This window comes from Chelonoidis abingdonii, chromosome 20 (assembly GCF_003597395.2).
Source record: "Chelonoidis abingdonii isolate Lonesome George chromosome 20, CheloAbing_2.0, whole genome shotgun sequence".
Classification (NCBI taxonomy): domain Eukaryota; kingdom Metazoa; phylum Chordata; order Testudines; family Testudinidae; genus Chelonoidis; species Chelonoidis abingdonii.
Window position 1 is genome coordinate 6,862,628 of NC_133788.1, and position 19,912 is coordinate 6,882,539.

The window sequence follows — 19,912 nt, forward strand, 5'->3', positions numbered from 1 at the left end:
TCTTACTTCTAAGGACCTGATATGATCTCCCTGGTGATTTTAGGAAAAATAATAAACTTTTATCCACAGCTACAAAGTTGTTTTGAAAGTTCTATGTTATGAAAAAGGCTAGAAATGTGCTTTTTAAATAAAAGCTGAGATTATGGAGGGGGTAGGGAAAAGTGTCTCCTTTTGCTGCTCAGCATTAGTTTGGTGGAACTGTTGATCGGAATAGAGAAAAAGGAAGGAGGGAAGGAAGATAACTTGGCTTTGGACTCTGAGCCATGTTAATTGCTGGTGTCACTTTTTTGTTTTCAATGGAATAGTTTAAGATGACTGGAACATCCAAGAAGAGATGCAACTAGGCCCAGGTACCTTAGTGGAAGTATTAAGTTTGGAAGGCATGCAGGATTTAGAAACTCTTGTTTGGTGCTAAATACCGAAGTGATACAATGATAACTCAAGAAAACAAAGGAAAAAAAACCTTCCAATCTACAAGACAAACCCTTCTTTCCACCAGCAATCCATTTTGCAAGCTAAAGCCTTTGGACTAAGCCTTGGTCCAACTGATGTTAATGGAATATTTTTTCCTTAACGTCAGTGCAATCATGCAGGATTTTCCCCCATCTCCACCCAAATAAATAACTTTCATGGTACATTGTCAGTTAAGTAAACTTGGGCGCTTTCAGGCTGGTGGGGTGGGGAGGTAAACTTCAGAGCTGTCAGTGCTTCGCTCTGAGATTTTTTATTCAAAACCAAAACTCAAAACAAAACCATGCAGCTCTAATGGAAGAGGTTGCATGAAGCCTTGTGTATCAGGGTCATTAAATTTTTGCCTGGTTCTATTGTTCACATGCTAGGTGCTTTGTTTAACATGTGCAGCTTTTTGTAGTTCTGCTGCTTATAAAATAATGTATGCTGAACAAATGCTGCCAACTTTTAGCCCAATCCTGTGACATGCTATGAGCCTCTGTGGAAGCTGAGGTTCCTCAACACCTTCCAGGAAATGCACAGCCCTCTCGTGACCAAGCCCTTTTTTCTCCCTGGTCTCATAGCTCCTGAGTCTCTTCTCACACGCGTGCCATTGAAATCAATGGCATTACGCTGTATTTACACTAGTGAGATCACAATCCAGGGTCATAGAATCAGACCATGAGGAACTGCTTAACTAGGACTAGCTGACAATTTTCCACCAAAACTGTCTTTTGATGGGAGATTGTTAATTAACCCAATCTGATTTCAATGAAAACCTTGAACTTTTGGAGAACAATCAAAAACCAAAATATTTTGCTTTGGAAATGTCACCACCTTGCCTCATTTCCCCATTCTCTTCTTCAGGCTAGGTTCCCCAACCAGACTTCACCTCCAGTGGTGCACCACATAGCTGACCAAGAAGGGAGACCATTGTGCATCATGGTAGATGCAATCTGTCCAGCCTGCAGAAGAGAATGGGCACATGAGGCAGCTAAGGTACAAATCCTATGAGGCATCATGGCTGTATTTGCAAAACTGTGTCTTGGCTGAAATTATATTTTTTTTTAAAATCTAACTTTTGGGAGGAGGGGGCAGAGGGGGTTAAAAACACTTTCCAGGCAGTGCCTCTGCTAACACAGTAAAAATGTAAGGTTATTTTCCTCTTAAACGCCAGTTTGTCAGGGGAGCCTTTTTGATGAATTTGCTGCCTCAGAAGGCTATGGTCAATAACCGTGTACACCACATCTTACTGATCTTCACAAATATTACTTCTTGGAACATATCAGGTTGCACTGCCTTAACACAGGCAAGTTAACATGCCATTATCAAATGCACCAAGGTCACCAACCTCCACCAGATGATCAGGTTGATCCTTTAAAATTATGGATTCCTAGAGGAGAGTGGAGTTCTCTCAGCTGGAAGCAGTAGGCCACGCAGAGCATGGCCCACCCACTTACAGACCTAGATGGACTGAAACAACCACTCACGTTACCCAGAAATGTGAAAGGAGGGTTGGGGGGAGAGAGGAATGAAGTTTCGTATTTCACCTACCACTTCTAACAGAAAACAGAACAAGTGGAGGGAAAAGAGGCAAATCCCTAGAGAATGTAAGTGCTGGCCTCTCAGGTTAAAACTGTCAATCATGAGAAGTCCTGTGCGACACACTTATTTGAGAGAGGAAACAAATGAGTGAATGAATGGCCATGTTTAGCCACTAGGTGTTACTATTGCTCCGTGGAACGAATGTGATCTCAGCAATCGCTTTGCAAAAAGAACTACTAATGTCTATTTCATTTGTAGGCTTTGCAGCTTTAACTTAAAATTAAACTCTGCCAGCAAAATTCTGCCCCAGTCCGATATTGCAATCCACAGAAGTGATTGTGTCTGACCACTTGGATTTCTCTGCCAAAGCTTACAGTGAGGCACGGGGCCTGATTTCCAATTAGGCATAGAAGGCACATGCCTGAGGATGCCAGTGTTCTAGGAGAACCTAAAAGTTAAAAGTGGGTTAAAGTTTAACTTGTTCTGGAAAACACGGAGGTCAGCTGTAGGCGGGGGTTGGGAGGGGGGCTTGAGATGCTGTGCCTAGGGGCACCTGAGGTGTAAATCTGGCCCTGCTGTTTAAATGTGAGGAATGGAACTAAGTAACAGGTGTTTTGTTGTTTTTTAAGGTAAATCTGTTCAGATTTTAAACACTCCTGCTTTACAAATGTTTGCTGAAAACAAACCATTAACTGACTGCTAGTTTCTTCTTTGTTTTCCTTTACACTAAACAGTGAGGCTCAGGATAAAGGCCAGAGCCAAGTATAATGCTTTTGAACCAGCAATTTAAGAGAATATGGATTACAGGGGAAAATATAACAGTAATTAATCTGAAAAACAAAATACTTGAATGGCTTAAATTATTAAAAATCATTAGATTGATTTAGGATACAATTTTCAAAAGCACCTATGTGAGTTGGGAGCCTACCTTCTATTTTCAAAATTGATTTAGGTAGGTAAGAGTTTAAATCACATAGGTACTTCTGAAAACTTATAAGATATGATCCTCTTACTCCTTAGTGATTGATTAAAAAAAACACAAGGACTTTATATCATCTGACAACTCATTTGATTATAAAGATCGTAATTGCTTTTTGGATAGATGTGAAAACAGCCCTCTTTCCTTTAACCAGTGTGTAGGTTTTATTGTTACCTCTTGCTCAGATTTTTGGCTCTTCTGCACTGTTGTGCACATTCAGGACCACCGACAGTGGGGCGGGGGGGGGGCAAAGGGGTCAATCACCCAGGGGCCTAGCGATTTAAGAGGGCTGAGTAGATGGAATAGATATGTATTTTTTAAATAAAAATTAAGATAAAAAAAAAAGAAATCTGGTTTCCTGCTACTCTGTACAGAGCGCCATCCCTCAGTGTGACAGTAACAGTTTGCCAGCGCACTGCTGCACCTTGCTGGTCTGGCAGTCTGGCAGAGCATCAGCAACAGCAGCCTGGGAACCACGGAGCTTGCTGCCTCCTCTGGCTGCTCAGGAGCCGCGGTGCCTGCCATGCTGGCTCTCCAGCTGTGGGGCTGAGGACAGGGAGACTTTAAAGAGGAACAAGCTCCCTCTGCGCTATCCGATTTCCTCCCCCAGGGCTGCAGCTCTTTGCCAAACCCAAGCCAGCAATTTCAGCCACCCAACTGAGCCGCCCTAAGTTTGCCGAGAGGCAGCCAGGACCAGCCCCCCGCTTCACTGCCACTAGCATTGGCTGACGAGCCGCTATCACGAGCGCAGGATGAGGGGCTACCTCCACCGCTCAATCAGGGAACGAGGCATGGGATTTCCCTCTGCCTTTGCCCCTGGCTGCCTCCTCAGAGACCTCCCAGTAGATGTGGTGCACCAGGCCTGCATCCTAATCTGCTAAAACAGAACCTAATATCTGGTTGAGGCTAAGTACAGCTGGCTTTCTTGCATTACCTTTCTCTCTCATAACTTGCCCTGGAAACAACGGATTATTTCTGATCCTTTAAATGTGGCATAAATGACACCCATACTCCTGGGACACTAAACCATCCTAAACCACTTTATGTAGTGAGTTAGACAAGCAAATAGGTCTGCAGGCTGCTGGAAACACTGTAATCCTCTCACTGGGAACAAAACAATCCTGTTTCACATTTAGTAGTAGCATTAGTAAACATTTGCATTATGGTTGCACCTAAAGGCCCCATTTGAAAGCTTGTCTTAAACTGTTACTGTACCTGGGCTCTAAACAGCTCTGAAGCAACCCATCTGGAGCAACTCTTCCGTGCTCATGCTGGTGGCTTGAGGAAATTACAGGTTTCAGAGTAGCAACTGTGTTAGTCTGTGGGCTGGTCTACACTACAGGGGAAAATCGATCTTAGATACGCAACTTCAGCTACGTGAATAACGCAGCTGAAGTCGAAGCATCTAAGATCGAATTATTCACCGTCCTCACGGCGCGGGATCGACATCCGCGGCTCCCCCTGTCGATTCCGCAACTCCGCTCGGGTTGGTGGAGTTCCGGAATCGATATAAGCGTGTTCGGGGATCGATATATCACGTCTAGATGAGACGCGATATATCGATCCCCGAGCAATCGATTGCTACCTGCCAATACGGAGGGTAGTGAAGACGTAGCCCTAATCTGCAAAAAGAACAGGAGTACTTGTGGCACCTTAGAGACTAACAAATTTATTTCAGCATGAGCTTTCGTGAGCTACATCCGAAGAAGTGAGCTGTAGCTCATGAAAGCTCATGCTGAAATAAATTTGTTAGTCTCTTAAGGTGTTCTTTTTGAGGAAATTAGTATCACGAGATCCATGTGCTCTAAAAACTACACCAGAAAATGGCATTTCTCACAGCCCATCTATATTTTAGGTACACGTATGGCTCAGAGAAGTAGCCACTGAATGATTCAAAATCTTCTAATACATTTATCCTCAGGGAAGTACTGCTAGCCTCACTTCTACAGTAGACTAGGCTCAGACCCACAAAGGTGTTTAGGTTTAGGCTCCTAATTTCCTTTGATTTCTAAGGAAGTTAGGAGCCTTTGTGGATTTGGTCCTAACTGACTTGTGCGAGGTAACACAGGAAGTCTGTGACAGACCAGGAAACTGAAACCTGGGTTCTTGAATTCCTGGCTAGTGTCCTTACCAATGAGCCGTCTTTTCAAACTCTGTGACAAGAGAGTACCTCTATAAAGCCAGGAAAATGTTGAATAACCTTGTGAAGAAAGATAGCCAATTTCCTGACCTCATCATAAGGCCTGCTGTAGACACAAACATGCACCAAAAGAAGGGTACAGGTTGTAATTCACAACAAAGCCAAACCTGAAGCTAAATCAAAATGGGATACGTTTTAGTCCCAGTTAAGCGTGCCCAACACAGAGGAGTGCAGAACTAACAACACAGCCCGATGAACTGCACCCCAGGACCTTGTTGCAGTGCAAGTTTCTGGCCAAAACTGCCCTGGGACAGTAATAACTAGAGCATGAACGAAGGGGCTGGGGTGAGATGGGGGAAGAGCAGCTCAACACAAGGAAAAGAGGATCAGGAGCAGAGAAAGGGGCTGGGAAAAGATAAGTGCCAGGAGGCTGGAGAAAGGGAGGAAGAAGAACCGGGGGGGAGGGGCGCTTCCGCAGCACGTGACTCCGCGGGCCGTGCTCCGCTCCAATCGCCGGCCGGCTTCCCTGCGCCCTTGACAACGACGCCGCGTTGCTAGGGCGCCGCTAGGCAGCAGCGCCGTTTGGCTCTGGGCTGGCTGGCAGGAGAGTCCGGGGCGGCGCGGCCTGTCGCAGGCTGTCGGGGGAGCGCGCGGGATGCTGAAGGCCAAGATCCTGTTCGTGGGCCCCAGTGAGGTGAGTACGAGGCCCAGCCCGGCCCGGCGGCTGAGTGGAGGCCCCGGGGAGCCTCCTCGATCCCGAACTGGGGCTCCAGAGTCTTGTGTGTGTGTCTCCCCCTCCCCCATCAACATGAACAGCCCAGCTGGGAGCCCATAAAGTTCTGGATCCAAGCCCACAAAGATCTAGTGGGCCCCACCTCTGTGGACATAGAAGTAGCCCCCCACCCCAAACAGCACAAGTCATGCTCCAAACTGGGATATGCAGCCCTTCCCCCCGAGCCCTGCTGCGGACTGTTTTATTAACACAAATGCCTTTTGCTCCCATTTCTGACAGTCTGGAAAATCCGTCTTGGCAAACTTTCTGTCGGAGAGCACAGAAGGCATTAGCAGCTACGTCCCCACTCAGGGAGTGAGGTGAGTGAAGCCACGCACTATGCTTATTGAAAGGAGATCCTTAAAAAGGGCTCCCCCCGGGGATGTCCTGCTCTTTCCAGGATGGCCTGGTTGTAGAATCTTATCATACCCTAAATCCACTTCTGTTTTTAGGATCCTGGAATATGAGAAACCAAATATGAATGGCAACAGTAAAGGGGCGGGGTGTCGATTTGAGCTGTGGGATTGTGGCGGTGATCAAAAGTAAGTGGGTTTTAGTGTTCTTGACACTTCACATTATTTTAACAAGGTGGGTGAGGTAATATAATTTATTGGACTAACTTCTGTTGGTGAAACAAGCTTTTGAGCTTACACAGAGCTCTTCTTCACCCACTTGTTTCCCTAATATCATAAGAACAGCCAAACTAGGTCAGACCAAAGGTCCATCTAGCCCAGTATCCTGTCTTCCAACAGTGGCCAATGCCAGGTGCCCCAGAGGGAATGAACAGAATCGGTGATCATCAAGTGATCCATTCCCTGTTGCTCATTCCCAGGTTCATTGATGGACCTATCTTCCATGAATTTATCTAGTTCTTTTTTGAGCCCTGTTTTAGTCTTGGCCTACACAACATCCACTGGCAAAGAGGTCCACAAATTGACTGTGTCTTGTGTGAATAAATACGTCCTTTTGTTTGTTTTAAACTTGCTGCCTATTAATTTCTTTTGATGACCTCTGGTTCTTGTATTATGAGAAGGAATAAATAACACTTCCTTATTTACTTTCTCCCACCGATATAGCTTCCGCCTCTCACTGAGGTAGAGTAATTACATAGACGGGAGAGCAATGTAATGTGTCTAAATCAGACACCATAATGGCAGTGGTGCAAATTGAGCATGGTAGTGAGGACGAACCTTGAGACAAGGTCACTCCCTGTCCCTTAAAGTACTAAAATAGTTGGACAGCATCAACTTAAAAATCATACTTTTTTCTCTGAAGTCTTTTTTACTCGCCACTGAGTAACTGAAAGAGGTTAGAGGAAAAATGTTTTGATATTTTTCAGTTTACTTGCTTTCTGCATTTGACAACTCTTAGATTAAGTCCTTTGTGGGAGTAGCTTTGTACCTATTTCTGCAAAGCTAAGTACAGTTGAGCCCCAGTCTTGATTGGGACTCACATGTGCTAATAAAAATGTTTTAAGTCAGTCTTTTTGCCCTGTTGTGGTGGAGGAAATGTGAGGGAGTAGGTTCACAGCACCAGGGAATATAAAATATTTAAAAAAATGGAAAACTTGGTTGTAAAACCACAAATTGTCAGGGGGATTCAAGGGCAGGTATAGACTTTGAAACTACTTCTAACTCACTTTTTGAACTGTTACCAGATCAAATTGGTGGTGATCTTTGAGAGCTTAGCAGGCGCTGCTTTTAAGAGCTCAGCAGGAGTTCTAGGTGCACAAGGAATATGGGTTTGGGACCTAGATGATTTGGGGGACCCCAATCCCTTAAACTGATCCACCTGGCCAGACACTATACTTGTTGAAGTCAATGGGGCTCTGTGTGAGTGGAAGAGTCATGTCTAAGCTGATCAATTTGTAGGACGGGGACCACTCCACAAGTCAGCTCTTTAGGAGAAAGATTTAAACACATCTTTCACCAAATGTTAAATTGTGCAGTAGAACAAATTTAGCAATTTAAGAAGGTTTTAACCATATGAACAGTGAGATTCTGGAACAGACTTCCTGTAGATGTTGGAGGAGAGAAACAACTTAATTAGTTTTAAGAGAGCTGGACAAATTTATGATGAGGTTGCTTGTGATGGGTTAGTGTGTGGGTGCTAGGTGAGGTGGATGGCCTGTGATATACAGGTGGCCAGACTTGATGATTTAGTGGTCTCTTCTGGCATCTGGCTCTGACTAAATTAGGAGGTTTATTATTGTTTGTCTAGAACAAAAATGTGTTTGAAGTTTGCCATATTGACTGCAAGCTTTCTAATTTTGTAGGGAAAAACACTGAAGCATCTGTGTTTGAGAAGAAACAAAATACAAAAACTATGTGGAGTTTTAAGTAACTATTAAGTAAAAACAGTTGCCATTTTTGGGTCTACCAACCTTACATTTTCCATTTACCTGCTTTTCAAGGTTTGAAACTTGCTGGCCAGCTCTGATGAAAGACTCCCATGGTGTTGTAATAGTCTTCAACCCAGAACTGCCCAGTCACCTGAAGGAAATTGAAATGTGGTACTCCTGCTTTGTGCAGCAACAGCAGTTACTAGATAGCCAGTGTCTCCTAATTGCACACCACAAACCAGGCAGTGCAGGGGACACAGAAAACCTGTCCTTGGGTAAGAAAATGAAACGGAAGTTTTTAATTATCTGCTTAACTTTCAAAGCTGGTGACTCTTTATAACTTTCTGCATTTCTATAATTTCTTCTATCTGAGGATCTCAAAGGTAACCATGAATTAATTAAATCTCAGAATGTACCTGGTAGATAGGTAAATATATCCCCTTTTCAGGAATGGGAAAACAAGGTTATTCAGAGAGTCTATGGCTGAGCCAAGAATAGATCTCCTGATAGCAAGTCCTACACAACACTTCATCACTTGCGTGAGGATTTCTTACTTTAATATGATCCCTCTGTAGTTTTCTCTATTTAGCAACCATTTGTTGAGGCATTTTAAATCACCATTTTATAAACACCCCAGGAGTAGCTCAATGAAATAAAGGATTATCTTCCTTCTACAAAGGTGTCTAAAAACTCAATGTTACATGCATCTAAATTGAAGCCATCCAGTCCAGACAAGAGTAAACTGCTATGTCACTAGTGAAGATGGAAACAAAGATGGGTTTAAAAAGTTAGAGACCTCATGCACTTTTCAGTTATATTGTATTACACCAGTATAATTGACTTCAGTGGCAGTGCTGTGAGATACACCAGTGTAAATAAGAAGAAACTCAATCCCCAGATCTTTTGATGGAAGAACCTGACTGCATCCGTGAGACGGATATTCTATCAAGAGGTCCTGTTTTAATTTGGCTTTCAGCAGGAGTTTCAAAGAAGCCATCTAGAAATGGTTACCATGAAGAAATATGGAGGAAAACATATTTCAGAAAATGACATCTAAATAAAAGATAATAGAACTAGACAGTATCAGAACTTGTAAGGAGAGGCTGTAAGTGTGTACTGCACAGTAAAAACTAAAAAGCAATTCTGGAAAGTGATGCGTGTGTCCATAATAAAAAACATATAGAATAATCAGATAGGAAAGGTAAAGCTTCAAGAACTATTCCCACATTACAGCAGATTAAACCTCCATTAATCTGTACTATACGCTTTGTGTTTACTTTTCCCTGATTGCTGAATCTGATAGTGTATAAGCGATTTTTAATTTGAATAGTTGAATCACAATGGGTAGATCTACTTGTTCTGAACATTTTTAAGATTTAAATGTAAAAATATGTTATAATTTCAAAGTGATTAAATAATATCTTAAATGGACTGATTACAATTCCTACATATTGGCTGGATTTCACTTTGTGTCTAAATATGTGATTGCAAAATATATCCTTTCAGTTGTTCAGAAGATTTATCCATCGATGAACTTAGTTCATTGTATTACTGATGATGCATCACTTTTTAAAGGTTACATGTTATGCAGGACAGCAGTATCTTAATGCATCTGGATTTCCAAATGCTTTATGTAGCATAAACAGTCCTGTGAACTCAAGAAAACTGTAAATGCATTTGTATTAAAATGAATATAGTAACCTTTATTTTTAATTTTTTTTTGTGCAACTTGAAAGCTTCACCACTGAACAAACTGAAACTAATACACTCTAGCCTGGAAGAAGATCCTGAGGATGTCTGCATGGAATTTGTGAAATACTTCAAAAGCATTATCAACTTGCTAAATGAGAGCAGAGACAGGGAAGAGATGTCAATTATTACCTAATCCTGGGAGAAATACTGAATTAAGAGAGAGACAGTACTTCTTTCATTATGGAATCTGCCCAATCCAGGAAACAGGAATTAATCTTCATCTCTGGCAAATGACAGTCCACAAACATTTAATGAGTTTATTTTCCCAAAAGGAAGTAGATGCACAATTTAAGACTCCTTATGAGAACCCACTGCTTACTTCTGATGAACTGCTATCCCAAAGAGTTGCCTGTAAGTCTAGGAATTTGGGTAACTTTAGCTGCCTCCTGGCATTAGATGAAGAGAACAAGAACATATTTTCTAATAAAACATTGATCTGGATCTAACTGTATTTAATCATAATTTTTGGTGCAGAGATTAAGGGAGTGGTCACTTTTTTTTTTTAATTCACTCATTTTAATACATTCTTATTCTTTTCTATAAGGAGCTTTTTAAAAAAAAAAAAGCCCCAGCCTGCACATAAAGTTTATGAATCTGTGAAGCACTTGCATGATGTGTCAGTGTCAGCTGTGTTGTTACATGGATAAGACATGCTTTTGGAAAGGAAATCATTAGAAAGTAGTGGGAACAGGGATATGTGAAGTAGTTCACTTGTGGACTCTGTATTTAGTGTCCCCTACCTTTTTTCTCCAACATGGGAAGCAAATATAATTTTATAGATTTGTATTCTGGTAAGATAACAAAAATTGCGTCTTTTTCCTAACAAGTCTTTCTATCCAGTTCCAAAAAACTAAGATATTGCTGGTGACAGTGCTAACTCTAGTTGTAGGAGTGGGAAGGGGGTGTGCAGAGAGGGCGTTGCAAGCAGTGCAGCAGTTGGAGGAGCCAAATGCCAATCCCCACCATTTGATCTTTCTGATTGGCCGGGCCCGGGAGCCAATTAAAAAAAAAAAAAAAGCTACAAGCTTCTTTAAAAACCCTAACAAGCCCAAAAAAATAGCCAATACGCAACACACAAGTTTTACGCTGAGTTGGCAAGCCCAATTTCTGCTTATTTTGAGCAGCTTTGGTATCTCATCCAGTAGCTCATTTTGCTCTAATCCAGGGGCTACGAAAGGCAAAGATTGTTGTATTGTCTTGCCAAGGGAAAGATAGTTATCAAATGTATATTATTTTCCCTTCGAGAATTTACTGTTTGATTTGTTTTGCTTGGATTGTCCTCTTTCCATTCAGTGCATTTGTTGTGACAGACAGCCCTCTATTTATCAGCAACTTATAGATGCCGGCATGCTGCAGACTGAAAACCTTTTTTTGTTTTTTAAAGTGCATATCTTGTTTTGAAAGGGAAAGCTAAGAACGGATTGTCACCCTCATTGAACTCCACCATTTGAATTGCTTTACTCCTAGTCAAATGAATTGGCAAGTTATAACGTATTTCATACGAACTGTCCAAAACCAGAATGCTCTGGTTAGTTAAGTGATATTACCACAGAGATACATAGCAAAGGAAGAGAGAAAAGAAAGACAAACTAACATAGATAATAACTTTTCAGAAGAGACTTTTAAAAAGAAGAGTTAGTGTCATAGCATGGAACAGGAACTGCAGAAAACAGAGGCTTTATCTACATTGTCTTTAGTGTGTCCCATGGTTGCAGCTCTAACTTCTTTTGCCACCTCTGCTTTTTAAAATCCATTGCTTATGAGAGCTGTATCTTATCGTGGATACATCACTATTTCTACAAGAAATTTTGTCTGCTTCATGCTATTATGCTGGTTTTTTCCCCAGTTTGTCTGAACTCTAGGCACATTAAAAATACAACACCCCTTCAACCCACTCACAAACAGAATATTTTAAATGTTAATGTTGATGATTATTATGATATTGTAATCTTGTCATTCTACTGAAAGCGATTTTCTACTGAAAGACCTCTGAATGTGCTGGCTTTGAGCTAAGAAAAGAGTCTTATTTAAACAGAAATTGTGGAGATACTGCAGTCTGTTACCATCTGCCAGTGAAGAATTAGTCACCTTAACAGCCTAGTGATTGTTTTTTGTTATTCAACAACATGGAAATGATTTCCAAGGATTTATTCCTGGATATCAGAAAGATTTTTTACCTATAAATGAGATTTTTTTTTCACCTATGCACTGGGATCCCAAGGTGGTGTACCTTGCATTGCTTTGGACGTTTAAAACTAGATTGGACAAAGCATTAGCACAGGGATATGGTAGGGAACAGTGCAGTCTTATTCAAAGGAATTTTCACTGTTGGGGAGGAACTGTTGAATTTTAAGGCTCCAGGTTTGGATAGAATAGGAGGGACAAAGTCTGTGGATGTCTGCTTCAGTCTAGGGATTTAAGACATTTTCAATCTCCAGTCCAAGCCCCTCAGTAATAATACGTTTCGCTCATTTACCTCTTATGAGGTGGTTTTGGCACACACAGCATATTATGCAACTGGCTGTTCCTGTGATGAAGACCAGAGCTATAAGCATTGTGATCCAGATGTATGACTCCCATGATGGCATGGTCCTTATTTGCAGCAGGACCCTGAGAGTGACAGAAAGGCACCATGAAATACATTGGAACCCCACAAAAACAAAATGCAGTTTACTTTTCGAGCCCTGTATTTTGGGGACCAGTTGACATTAAATGTTTTAGTGGTAAGAGTGAGAGCTGCCAAGTTATGTTCCTTGTCCTGCTACTGACTCACTATGTGACATTGTACAAGTCACCTAGACATTGAACAAGTCACCATTTTCAAAGTGACTGCTAATTTTGGATTCCTCGTTAGTTGTGGGCTCAGCCTGAAACACACAGGGCCTGGTTTTCAGAGGGACTGGGTAGCAACTTTACTTGTAGTTAGCAGGAGCTACAGATATTCAATGTCTCTTAAACATCTGCCATAGAGGTCTCAAGTTAGGTGTCCCAAAATCAAAGTATCCAAGGCTGGAGACCATTTGTGAAAATGTAGGCCTTCACTTCTCTATGGCTTGGTTTTCTCATGTGATTAAGAGTATCTACTTCACTAGGGCGTTTAGAGGATTACTTAATGTGTGGAAAGCAGGACAGTTGTCAATCCAGGTGCATATTTCTTATATTGATTCAGCTATTTCTGTTCACTTAGGCCAAGATTTTCAAAAGTAGCTAGTGATTTGGGGATTTAAGGTGGGGACACACCTTAAAGCGCGGGTAGGCAACCTATGGCATGCGTGCCAAAGTTGGCACACGAGCTGGTTTTCAGTGGCACTCACACTGCCCAGGTCCTGGCCACCAGTCTGGGGGGCTCTGCATTTTAATTTAATTTTAAATGAAGCTTCTTAAACATTTTTAAAACCTTATTTACTTTACATAGAACAATAATTTAGTTATATATTATAGATTTATAGAGAGAAACCTTCTAAAAACATTAAAATGTATTACTGGCACGGGAAACCTTAAATTAGAGTGAATAAATGAAGACTCGGCACACCACTTCTGAAAGGTTGCCAACCCCTGCCTTAGAGGTTAGAAATTGCTGAGAATCTACTCTGAAAAAAATCAGACCCCTTTAAGGTGTCCCAAGTCTGGGATTTAAGATTTTAAGGCTAGATAACTGAGTATCTGATTTATGTGTGTGGACCCCAGATTTGTGTACACAAAATAGGTATTTGCACACACAAAGCTGGGCACATGCAACTGCATATGCTCAGTTTTGAAAACCTAGATCTGGAAATTTAACTAACTTGGAGATCCATTTAAATTGACACTCTTCAAAAGTAACAGTATCTGGAAACATCTTCACCCTTCTTCTAATAGCCTGGCTTTGTACATGTGCAAATACCTGATTTGCATGTACATTTAAGTTAGGTGGACATAAATGTAAGTGCATTTTACTAGAATGACCAGATTTTCAAAGTGAAACACCAGAACACAGATCATACCAATCACAGAGAGGACAATTTTGAGTGGGAGCAGTGGCTAAGCAATGCTGCTAAGCTTCTTGGTTCTGTGTTGAGGGGATGAGTTAGGTTGAGGTCTCTTTTAGAATGGGAGGCAAAAAACTGGGGCACTGGAACCGGCCCTCACGAGAGGGGCATTCCTAGTTTTCAGGGACACACAATATTTTTAACACATGAAAATATGGTCCCTAATTTCTTTTCTTGATTGCACTTAGGTGTTTTCAGTAAAGATGGGCCTGAACCAGAATATCAGTTCCAAGCCTCTTTGAACTTTCGGAAATTCTAATCCAGATCCAAAATTTACAACTGGAGTCCAACGCCAGTAGTTAGGTTCTACTTACTCCATGAAAGCAGATAAATTCCATCAACTCAGCGCAGCAAAAAGGTAATGTGAACTCTCCCAAGTGTGCCTCACATTTAATAGAGCATTGTTTGAGGACAGGTAAGGAATTTGGCTTGCATAAATCCCAGCCAGGAGCATAATACAAAATCCTCTGTTTTGCTGAGTTCAACTGTCCCTTCCATATTTAGAGAAATAGTTCAACTGTCCCTTCCATATTTAGAGAAATTAAAAGCCTTTTTCTTTACAAATTTCATGATATCCATCTGAGGATTCTGAGAGTTTATTCAGAGGGAGTAAAAGACACAAATACACCCTCCATTGCTATATTACTGTTCCATGAGTTCCAGACAAAGAATTTATTATGGTTTGCCAGTAACCATCTATTCCCAGAACCCTGGAACTGAATTGTTCTTTAGTCATTAAGATAAAATTTTGTACCTACGAGCACTGATAGTTAAGTTCATCTTTGCAACATGAGGCTGGAAATCTTGTAGACTGCCACTTAGGCCCCAGAGAAACCAGACAGTGGAGTTACATTCTTGTAAAACCACCAACAGTGAAAGGAGAATCAAACCCCTAGCAAGTCATGAGCTCTGCACCAGTCACTATTCAAATGATTGTTGCCCAGTCTTTAGGGCAAACACTAATACTAGGGAAAGTGAACAATCCATCACTGTATCTGTAATAATATGAAAGATAAAATAATTATATGGCGTATAGAAAAAACTACTGAGGTGCAAAAATCATGTGTGTCTTTTTGGGGATGTGTGATAACAGAGGAGGGGATCAATTGTGGCTCCTAAAGACACAAAGATCCTTAAATTCTATCTTAAGCTGAGGTAATGAGGCTGGTACGAAAAAAAGAAAACTCTTAGGAGGCCCTTCTGCTGCTCCTTTGCAGATCATTAAAAGCAATATTAAATCAAAACACCATCAGGTTTCCATAGAACATGTGCTCTGAATTTTTTTCCCCAAGAGTTGCGTGGAAATTTTGCTGCAAAGAGTGCTGACACCTTCACAATCCAATGGGACACTTCAATTCCTGGTATAACTCCATTGAGTTCAGTGGTGTTACACCAAGGATGTATTTGGTTAAGTTAGTGTGAAGCTGAGTTTTGGACCTTTAATTCTTTTGTTTCATGTCACATTTGGGAGTCAGTACGGATATTTGTTGCAGTATTATTGTATCTACGCATCTCTGATCGCCTGGGACTTCACAATTCATGCTATGCTGCACACTACAGAAACAGTAAGGATAGAAGCCAAATCCTGCTATTCCATAATCACAGCTCCTCACGGAGAATCTCCATTCCCTATTAACTTAGGTGGCCTATGACACAAAATAGAAAAGTTCTGATTCCAGCCATTAAAGGGTACACAGACACTCTAGCCTAGGGGTCTCAAACATAAATGACCACGAGGGCTACATGAGAACTAGTGCATTGGCCTGAGGGCCGCATCACTGACACACACCGCTCGCTGCCCCCATCCCCATCCCCACTCCACTCCTTCCACGAGGCCCCACCCCAGCCCCATCTCTTCTCCCACCTCCTTCCCTGAGCACGTTGCTCCCTGCTCCTCCCCACTCCCTCCAGGAAAGTGCTTAGCGCCACCAACAGCTGTTTGGCGGGTTGGTGGCGGGAAGCATCTGGAGGTAGGCAGAAAAAAAAGAGTAATATAGTAATACAGTAGTATAGTATTAAAATGTAGTAGGCTATTAAAAGTCAAATTATTAACTTTTTTATTAACTTCTTTAACTGTAATGTGAAAAATCAGTGCTAATTTTGACAGTCATTTCATTTTTGGCCACCTAGCTGGCAGCGTTTTGCATCAAGCAGAGCATCAATATTAGGTTTGATATCCTGAGACAAAACCAATCTTAGTGTTACTTTCAAATGTTCATCAGCGAGTCTTGACCTTAACACACATTTGTTAATCTTCATGGAAGAGAAAAACTGTTCACGTATATATGTACTTCCAAACATTGCCATTATCCTTGCGGAAATAGAGAATAACATGGGAAATCTTCCTCATGAAAGAAACCTGTAGAATTCTGGAATTCCAACATCTGTACACTTCTGCTTCAAAATGGTGTCACTCTGAAGCTCCACTAACTCTATCTGCATTTCCTCTGCAACATTGTCTATTTCAACAGCAAATGTTGTGGAAAAAAGTTGAAAATGTGGTTCAAATGCCTTGAAATCTTTAAACCGCACATCAAACTGTGTAAGTTAGAAATGATCTCTGCATATTCTTTCAAGGATTTGGGTTCAACCTTTCCTAAGGAATTCAGAGTTGAGAAATGGACCAAATTGCCAGCAGTCAGCTGTTTCCCCCACAAAGTAAGCTTGACTTTGAATGACTTAACACTGTCATACATCTGTGTTATCACCTGTTTTCTACCCTGAAGTTTCAAGTTCAGTGCATTCAGGTGATCAATTACATCAGTTAGAAAAGCAAGGTTGCAGATAAAAGTGGAATCAGCAAGCTGTGCAACCTCCTTTTTTTTCATTTTCATGAAGGAATCAGTCTCCTCTCTAATTGTAAAAAAAAAAGCTTCAAAACATTTCCACGACTCAGCCATCTAACTTGAGTGTGATACAGAAGTTCCTCATATTCACTGTCCATACTTACTAGAAAAGTGAACTGTCTGTGATTCGTTGCATGTATAAAATTAACAGTTTTAACTACCTCCATAACTTCCTTCCTTTGTAGACTTTTACTACACAGAGCTTCTTGGTGAAAAATACAATGTATACGGGTGAAGCTAATTCCGTGATTATTGAGGCTGTTCAGTTTGGTCTTCAATAATCCAACCACACCAGCATTTTCAGAGAACGTTAATGACGCACCATCTGTAGCCAAAGATACGAGTTTGTTCCATGGCAGTGCAGCTTTTTCAATGCACTCTTCCAGTCCTTGAAATATATCTCGTCCTGTTGTGGGACCCTTCAGTGGCATTAAGTCTAGCATTTCTTCAGTTCTATTCAAATTGCAATCCACACCTTTAATGAACTCTGCACACTGGATTGCATTTGCCTTTTTCACAGCCGCATCACATTGATGGTTCATAGTCAACAATTTTTTGGATGGCATGTAACTCCATGAGACCCACCTACTCTAAACCTTTGTGTGTAGCTTGTAGGGGGAAAGTGAGCAGCAAAATAAGAACAAATGGGTTTGTATCCTTCCATGAGGTTAGTTAAAAGAAAAATAGTTCCTATTCCTGTTAACTCAGTGAGAATAATATTAATACTTCACTGTAGTCAAGGAACTTCCCACTTGCGTTTCCTGTGCAGATCATCGCAGTACCTCAATGTATATATTTAAATGTTCAGACCATATGTTGAGAACATACATTTATTTTGAAAGTTTTCTTTACTTTGCAATTCTTTACCCAGATTCACAGGGAGGTTATGTATGTAAAGGCTTTTCCATAGCACTCATTGCCGTTTTATTTGAGTGACACCCTGTGAATTAGGGAAATGTTACCTTGTTTACAGGGTGGGGAAACTGAGGCACAGAGCTTTTGTTAAGTGACATGCCCAAGGTCACACAGGAAGTCAGTGTCGAAGCTGAAAAAGCTGACCCAAATTTCCTGATTCCCATGCTAATGCCTTAATCACAGGATCATCCTTCTTCTTAGCTGTCTTGATTCTTTGTGATCCTGCTGTACCTTCTGGACACAGTTTCTCCAGCAATACTGCTTACCCACATTCTCCCTCTCAGAACCTAAGTCTTCCATCAGCAGAGTGAGCTCTTCTAGGAGACTTTGGATGCACCTCTCCAAGCACTTTCAGCTTTAATGGATTCCTTTTTCTTCTACCACTCTGAATACTGATGCTGAGTGCCTCCAAGATGCCCCAGGCCAGTGTTTTCAATTCAGCCCCATAGATTTCAAAGTGATTATATATTTTTCCAGCCCAAACAATTTCTAAGCCCCTACTTGGTTTGCATCTATGCTGCCAACCATGCCAATATGTATAACTGGTAAACATGACCTCTTCAGCACAGAGCATGTTTCCCAAAAAGTTATTTACAAAATCATTGCCCTATCGCTTATATAAAATTGTAGGCACACAGTTTCCCTTCCTATTACTGTGTATTCTTATCCAGGGTGGGACTGGTTCAGTGCTTTTTGTCTAAGGTTTGAAATACCTAAAATCCTTGGTTTGAATCAGAGCAGAATTGATTCAGCCCATTGCCTTCTGGAGCAGATATAACTAGTTCGGTGTAGTTTATTTTGTTAAGTACATGCTACATGACCAATCTTGCCAACTAACAGGCAGTATCTAATCTCTCTTTATTGGGTAAAGTCAAATCCTGATCTCAGCTACACAGTACCACAGATTCCACCCTGGGTATGGAACTCAAGCTACGTTTGTTCTGCCTCTTACCATAGCTATACTGTACTATCTATTTCTCCATTGCTGAAATGGAGGATCCACTGGAGATGTGACTGGGGAAAACTGTGTGTGGCATAAATCCACATTTGCCCCACCTCAGCTGTGTTTGGCGTAGCAGTGTCACAAATGAGGGTCTGGCCCACAGACTTAATATAACTGATATATCTGAAGAGGAAGGTCTGTATGCTCAATTCAGACAATTTAACCAAGCTCCACCAGAGATTAAAGGTTTCCTACATTTTCAGTGCTCTCACCACTACATCTGGGTACTGCAGCCACAGGGCACAGCATTCCTTAGCATTAATCAAAGAGCTCCATTCTGCTTTGCAAGTCCATTGGAAAGAGAATAAGAAGGAACACACGCATAAACATTCTTGGGAATGCTGAACACAACAAAGAGAAGAGCTATCTTGAATTACAGCCTTTATAATTTATACCAGCCCATCATATCTCTGGTTCTAGGCAGAATACATTTGTGCTATTTTAGTTTGAACATTGTGCTGAAGTGGAACACTCTGTTTGTCTCTGATTAATAATAACCCCATTGGTTATCCACAAAGCATTTATGGTTCTGTATCCAACTAGCATTTTACCAGCGCTTTGCATATCTGTTGGCAACAGGAAGGTGTATCCTCTCAGACACCTGTTTGGGTTCACTTCTCTGCAGAGTCTCCTCAAACCTATTTCACTATCTTTTTTCTTTTTTTGGTCCTTTCCGTAGATTTTTGCCCTTTTCTCAATGTCATGCATTCTGAGTGCTCCTATAACTTCCTTCTTCTCACCCAATCATAAACATATTGCAGAACTCTGTGCAAACTCTTCTTCCTATTCTTTTCCTTTCTTGAGGGTTGGTTTTGTTCAATATCTTCATTAATGATCTGGAGGATGTCTTGGATTGCACACTCAGGAAGTTTGCAGATGACATTAAACTGGGAGAAGTGGTAGATAGGCTGGAGGGTAGGGATAGGATACAGGGGGACCTAGACAAATTAGAGGACTGGGCCAAAAGAAATCTGATGAGGTTCAACAAGGACAAGTGCAGAGTGCTGCACTTAGGAAGGAAGAATCCCATTCACTGCTATGGACTAGGGACTGAGTGACTAGGCAGCAGTTCTGCAGAAAAGGACCTAGGGGTTATGGTGGATGAGAAGCTGGATGTGAGTCAACAGTGTGTCCTTGTTGC

General features: G+C 41.4%; 1 protein-coding gene and 1 long non-coding RNA gene across 2 annotated transcripts in view; both read left to right on the top strand.

Moving 5' to 3' along the window:
* Positions 1–5,696: 5,696 nt before the first annotated feature.
* On the top strand, positions 5,697–10,589 carry IFT22 (intraflagellar transport 22). The gene is made up of 5 exons (XM_032786997.2): positions 5,697–5,808; positions 6,127–6,206; positions 6,339–6,428; positions 8,300–8,502; positions 9,964–10,589. Exons 1-5 carry the CDS (start codon positions 5,770–5,772, stop codon positions 10,110–10,112), a joined length of 561 nt encoding a protein of 186 aa, XP_032642888.1. The 5' UTR covers positions 5,697–5,769; the 3' UTR covers positions 10,113–10,589.
* Positions 10,590–13,691: 3,102 nt separating this feature from the next.
* The window catches only part of LOC142047974 (uncharacterized), an 11,267-nt gene continuing 5,046 nt past the window's right edge, over positions 13,692–19,912 (top strand). Inside the window, exons 1-2 of the long non-coding RNA XR_012657316.1 lie at positions 13,692–14,365; positions 15,300–15,368. This is a non-coding gene — a long non-coding RNA (uncharacterized LOC142047974). The remainder of the gene's footprint in view (positions 14,366–15,299; positions 15,369–19,912) is intronic.

Excerpts from the sequence above, each read along its gene's own strand:
- IFT22 (XM_032786997.2), top strand. The coding sequence starts at position 5,770 with ATGCTGAAGGCCAAGATCCTGTTCGTGGGCCCCAGTGAG. Across the intron at positions 6,429-8,299 it reads GATTGTGGCGGTGATCAAAA|GTTTGAAACTTGCTGGCCAG; the intron begins GTAAGTGGGTTT and ends CTGCTTTTCAAG. Across the intron at positions 8,503-9,963 it reads CACAGAAAACCTGTCCTTGG|CTTCACCACTGAACAAACTG; the intron begins GTAAGAAAATGA and ends GCAACTTGAAAG.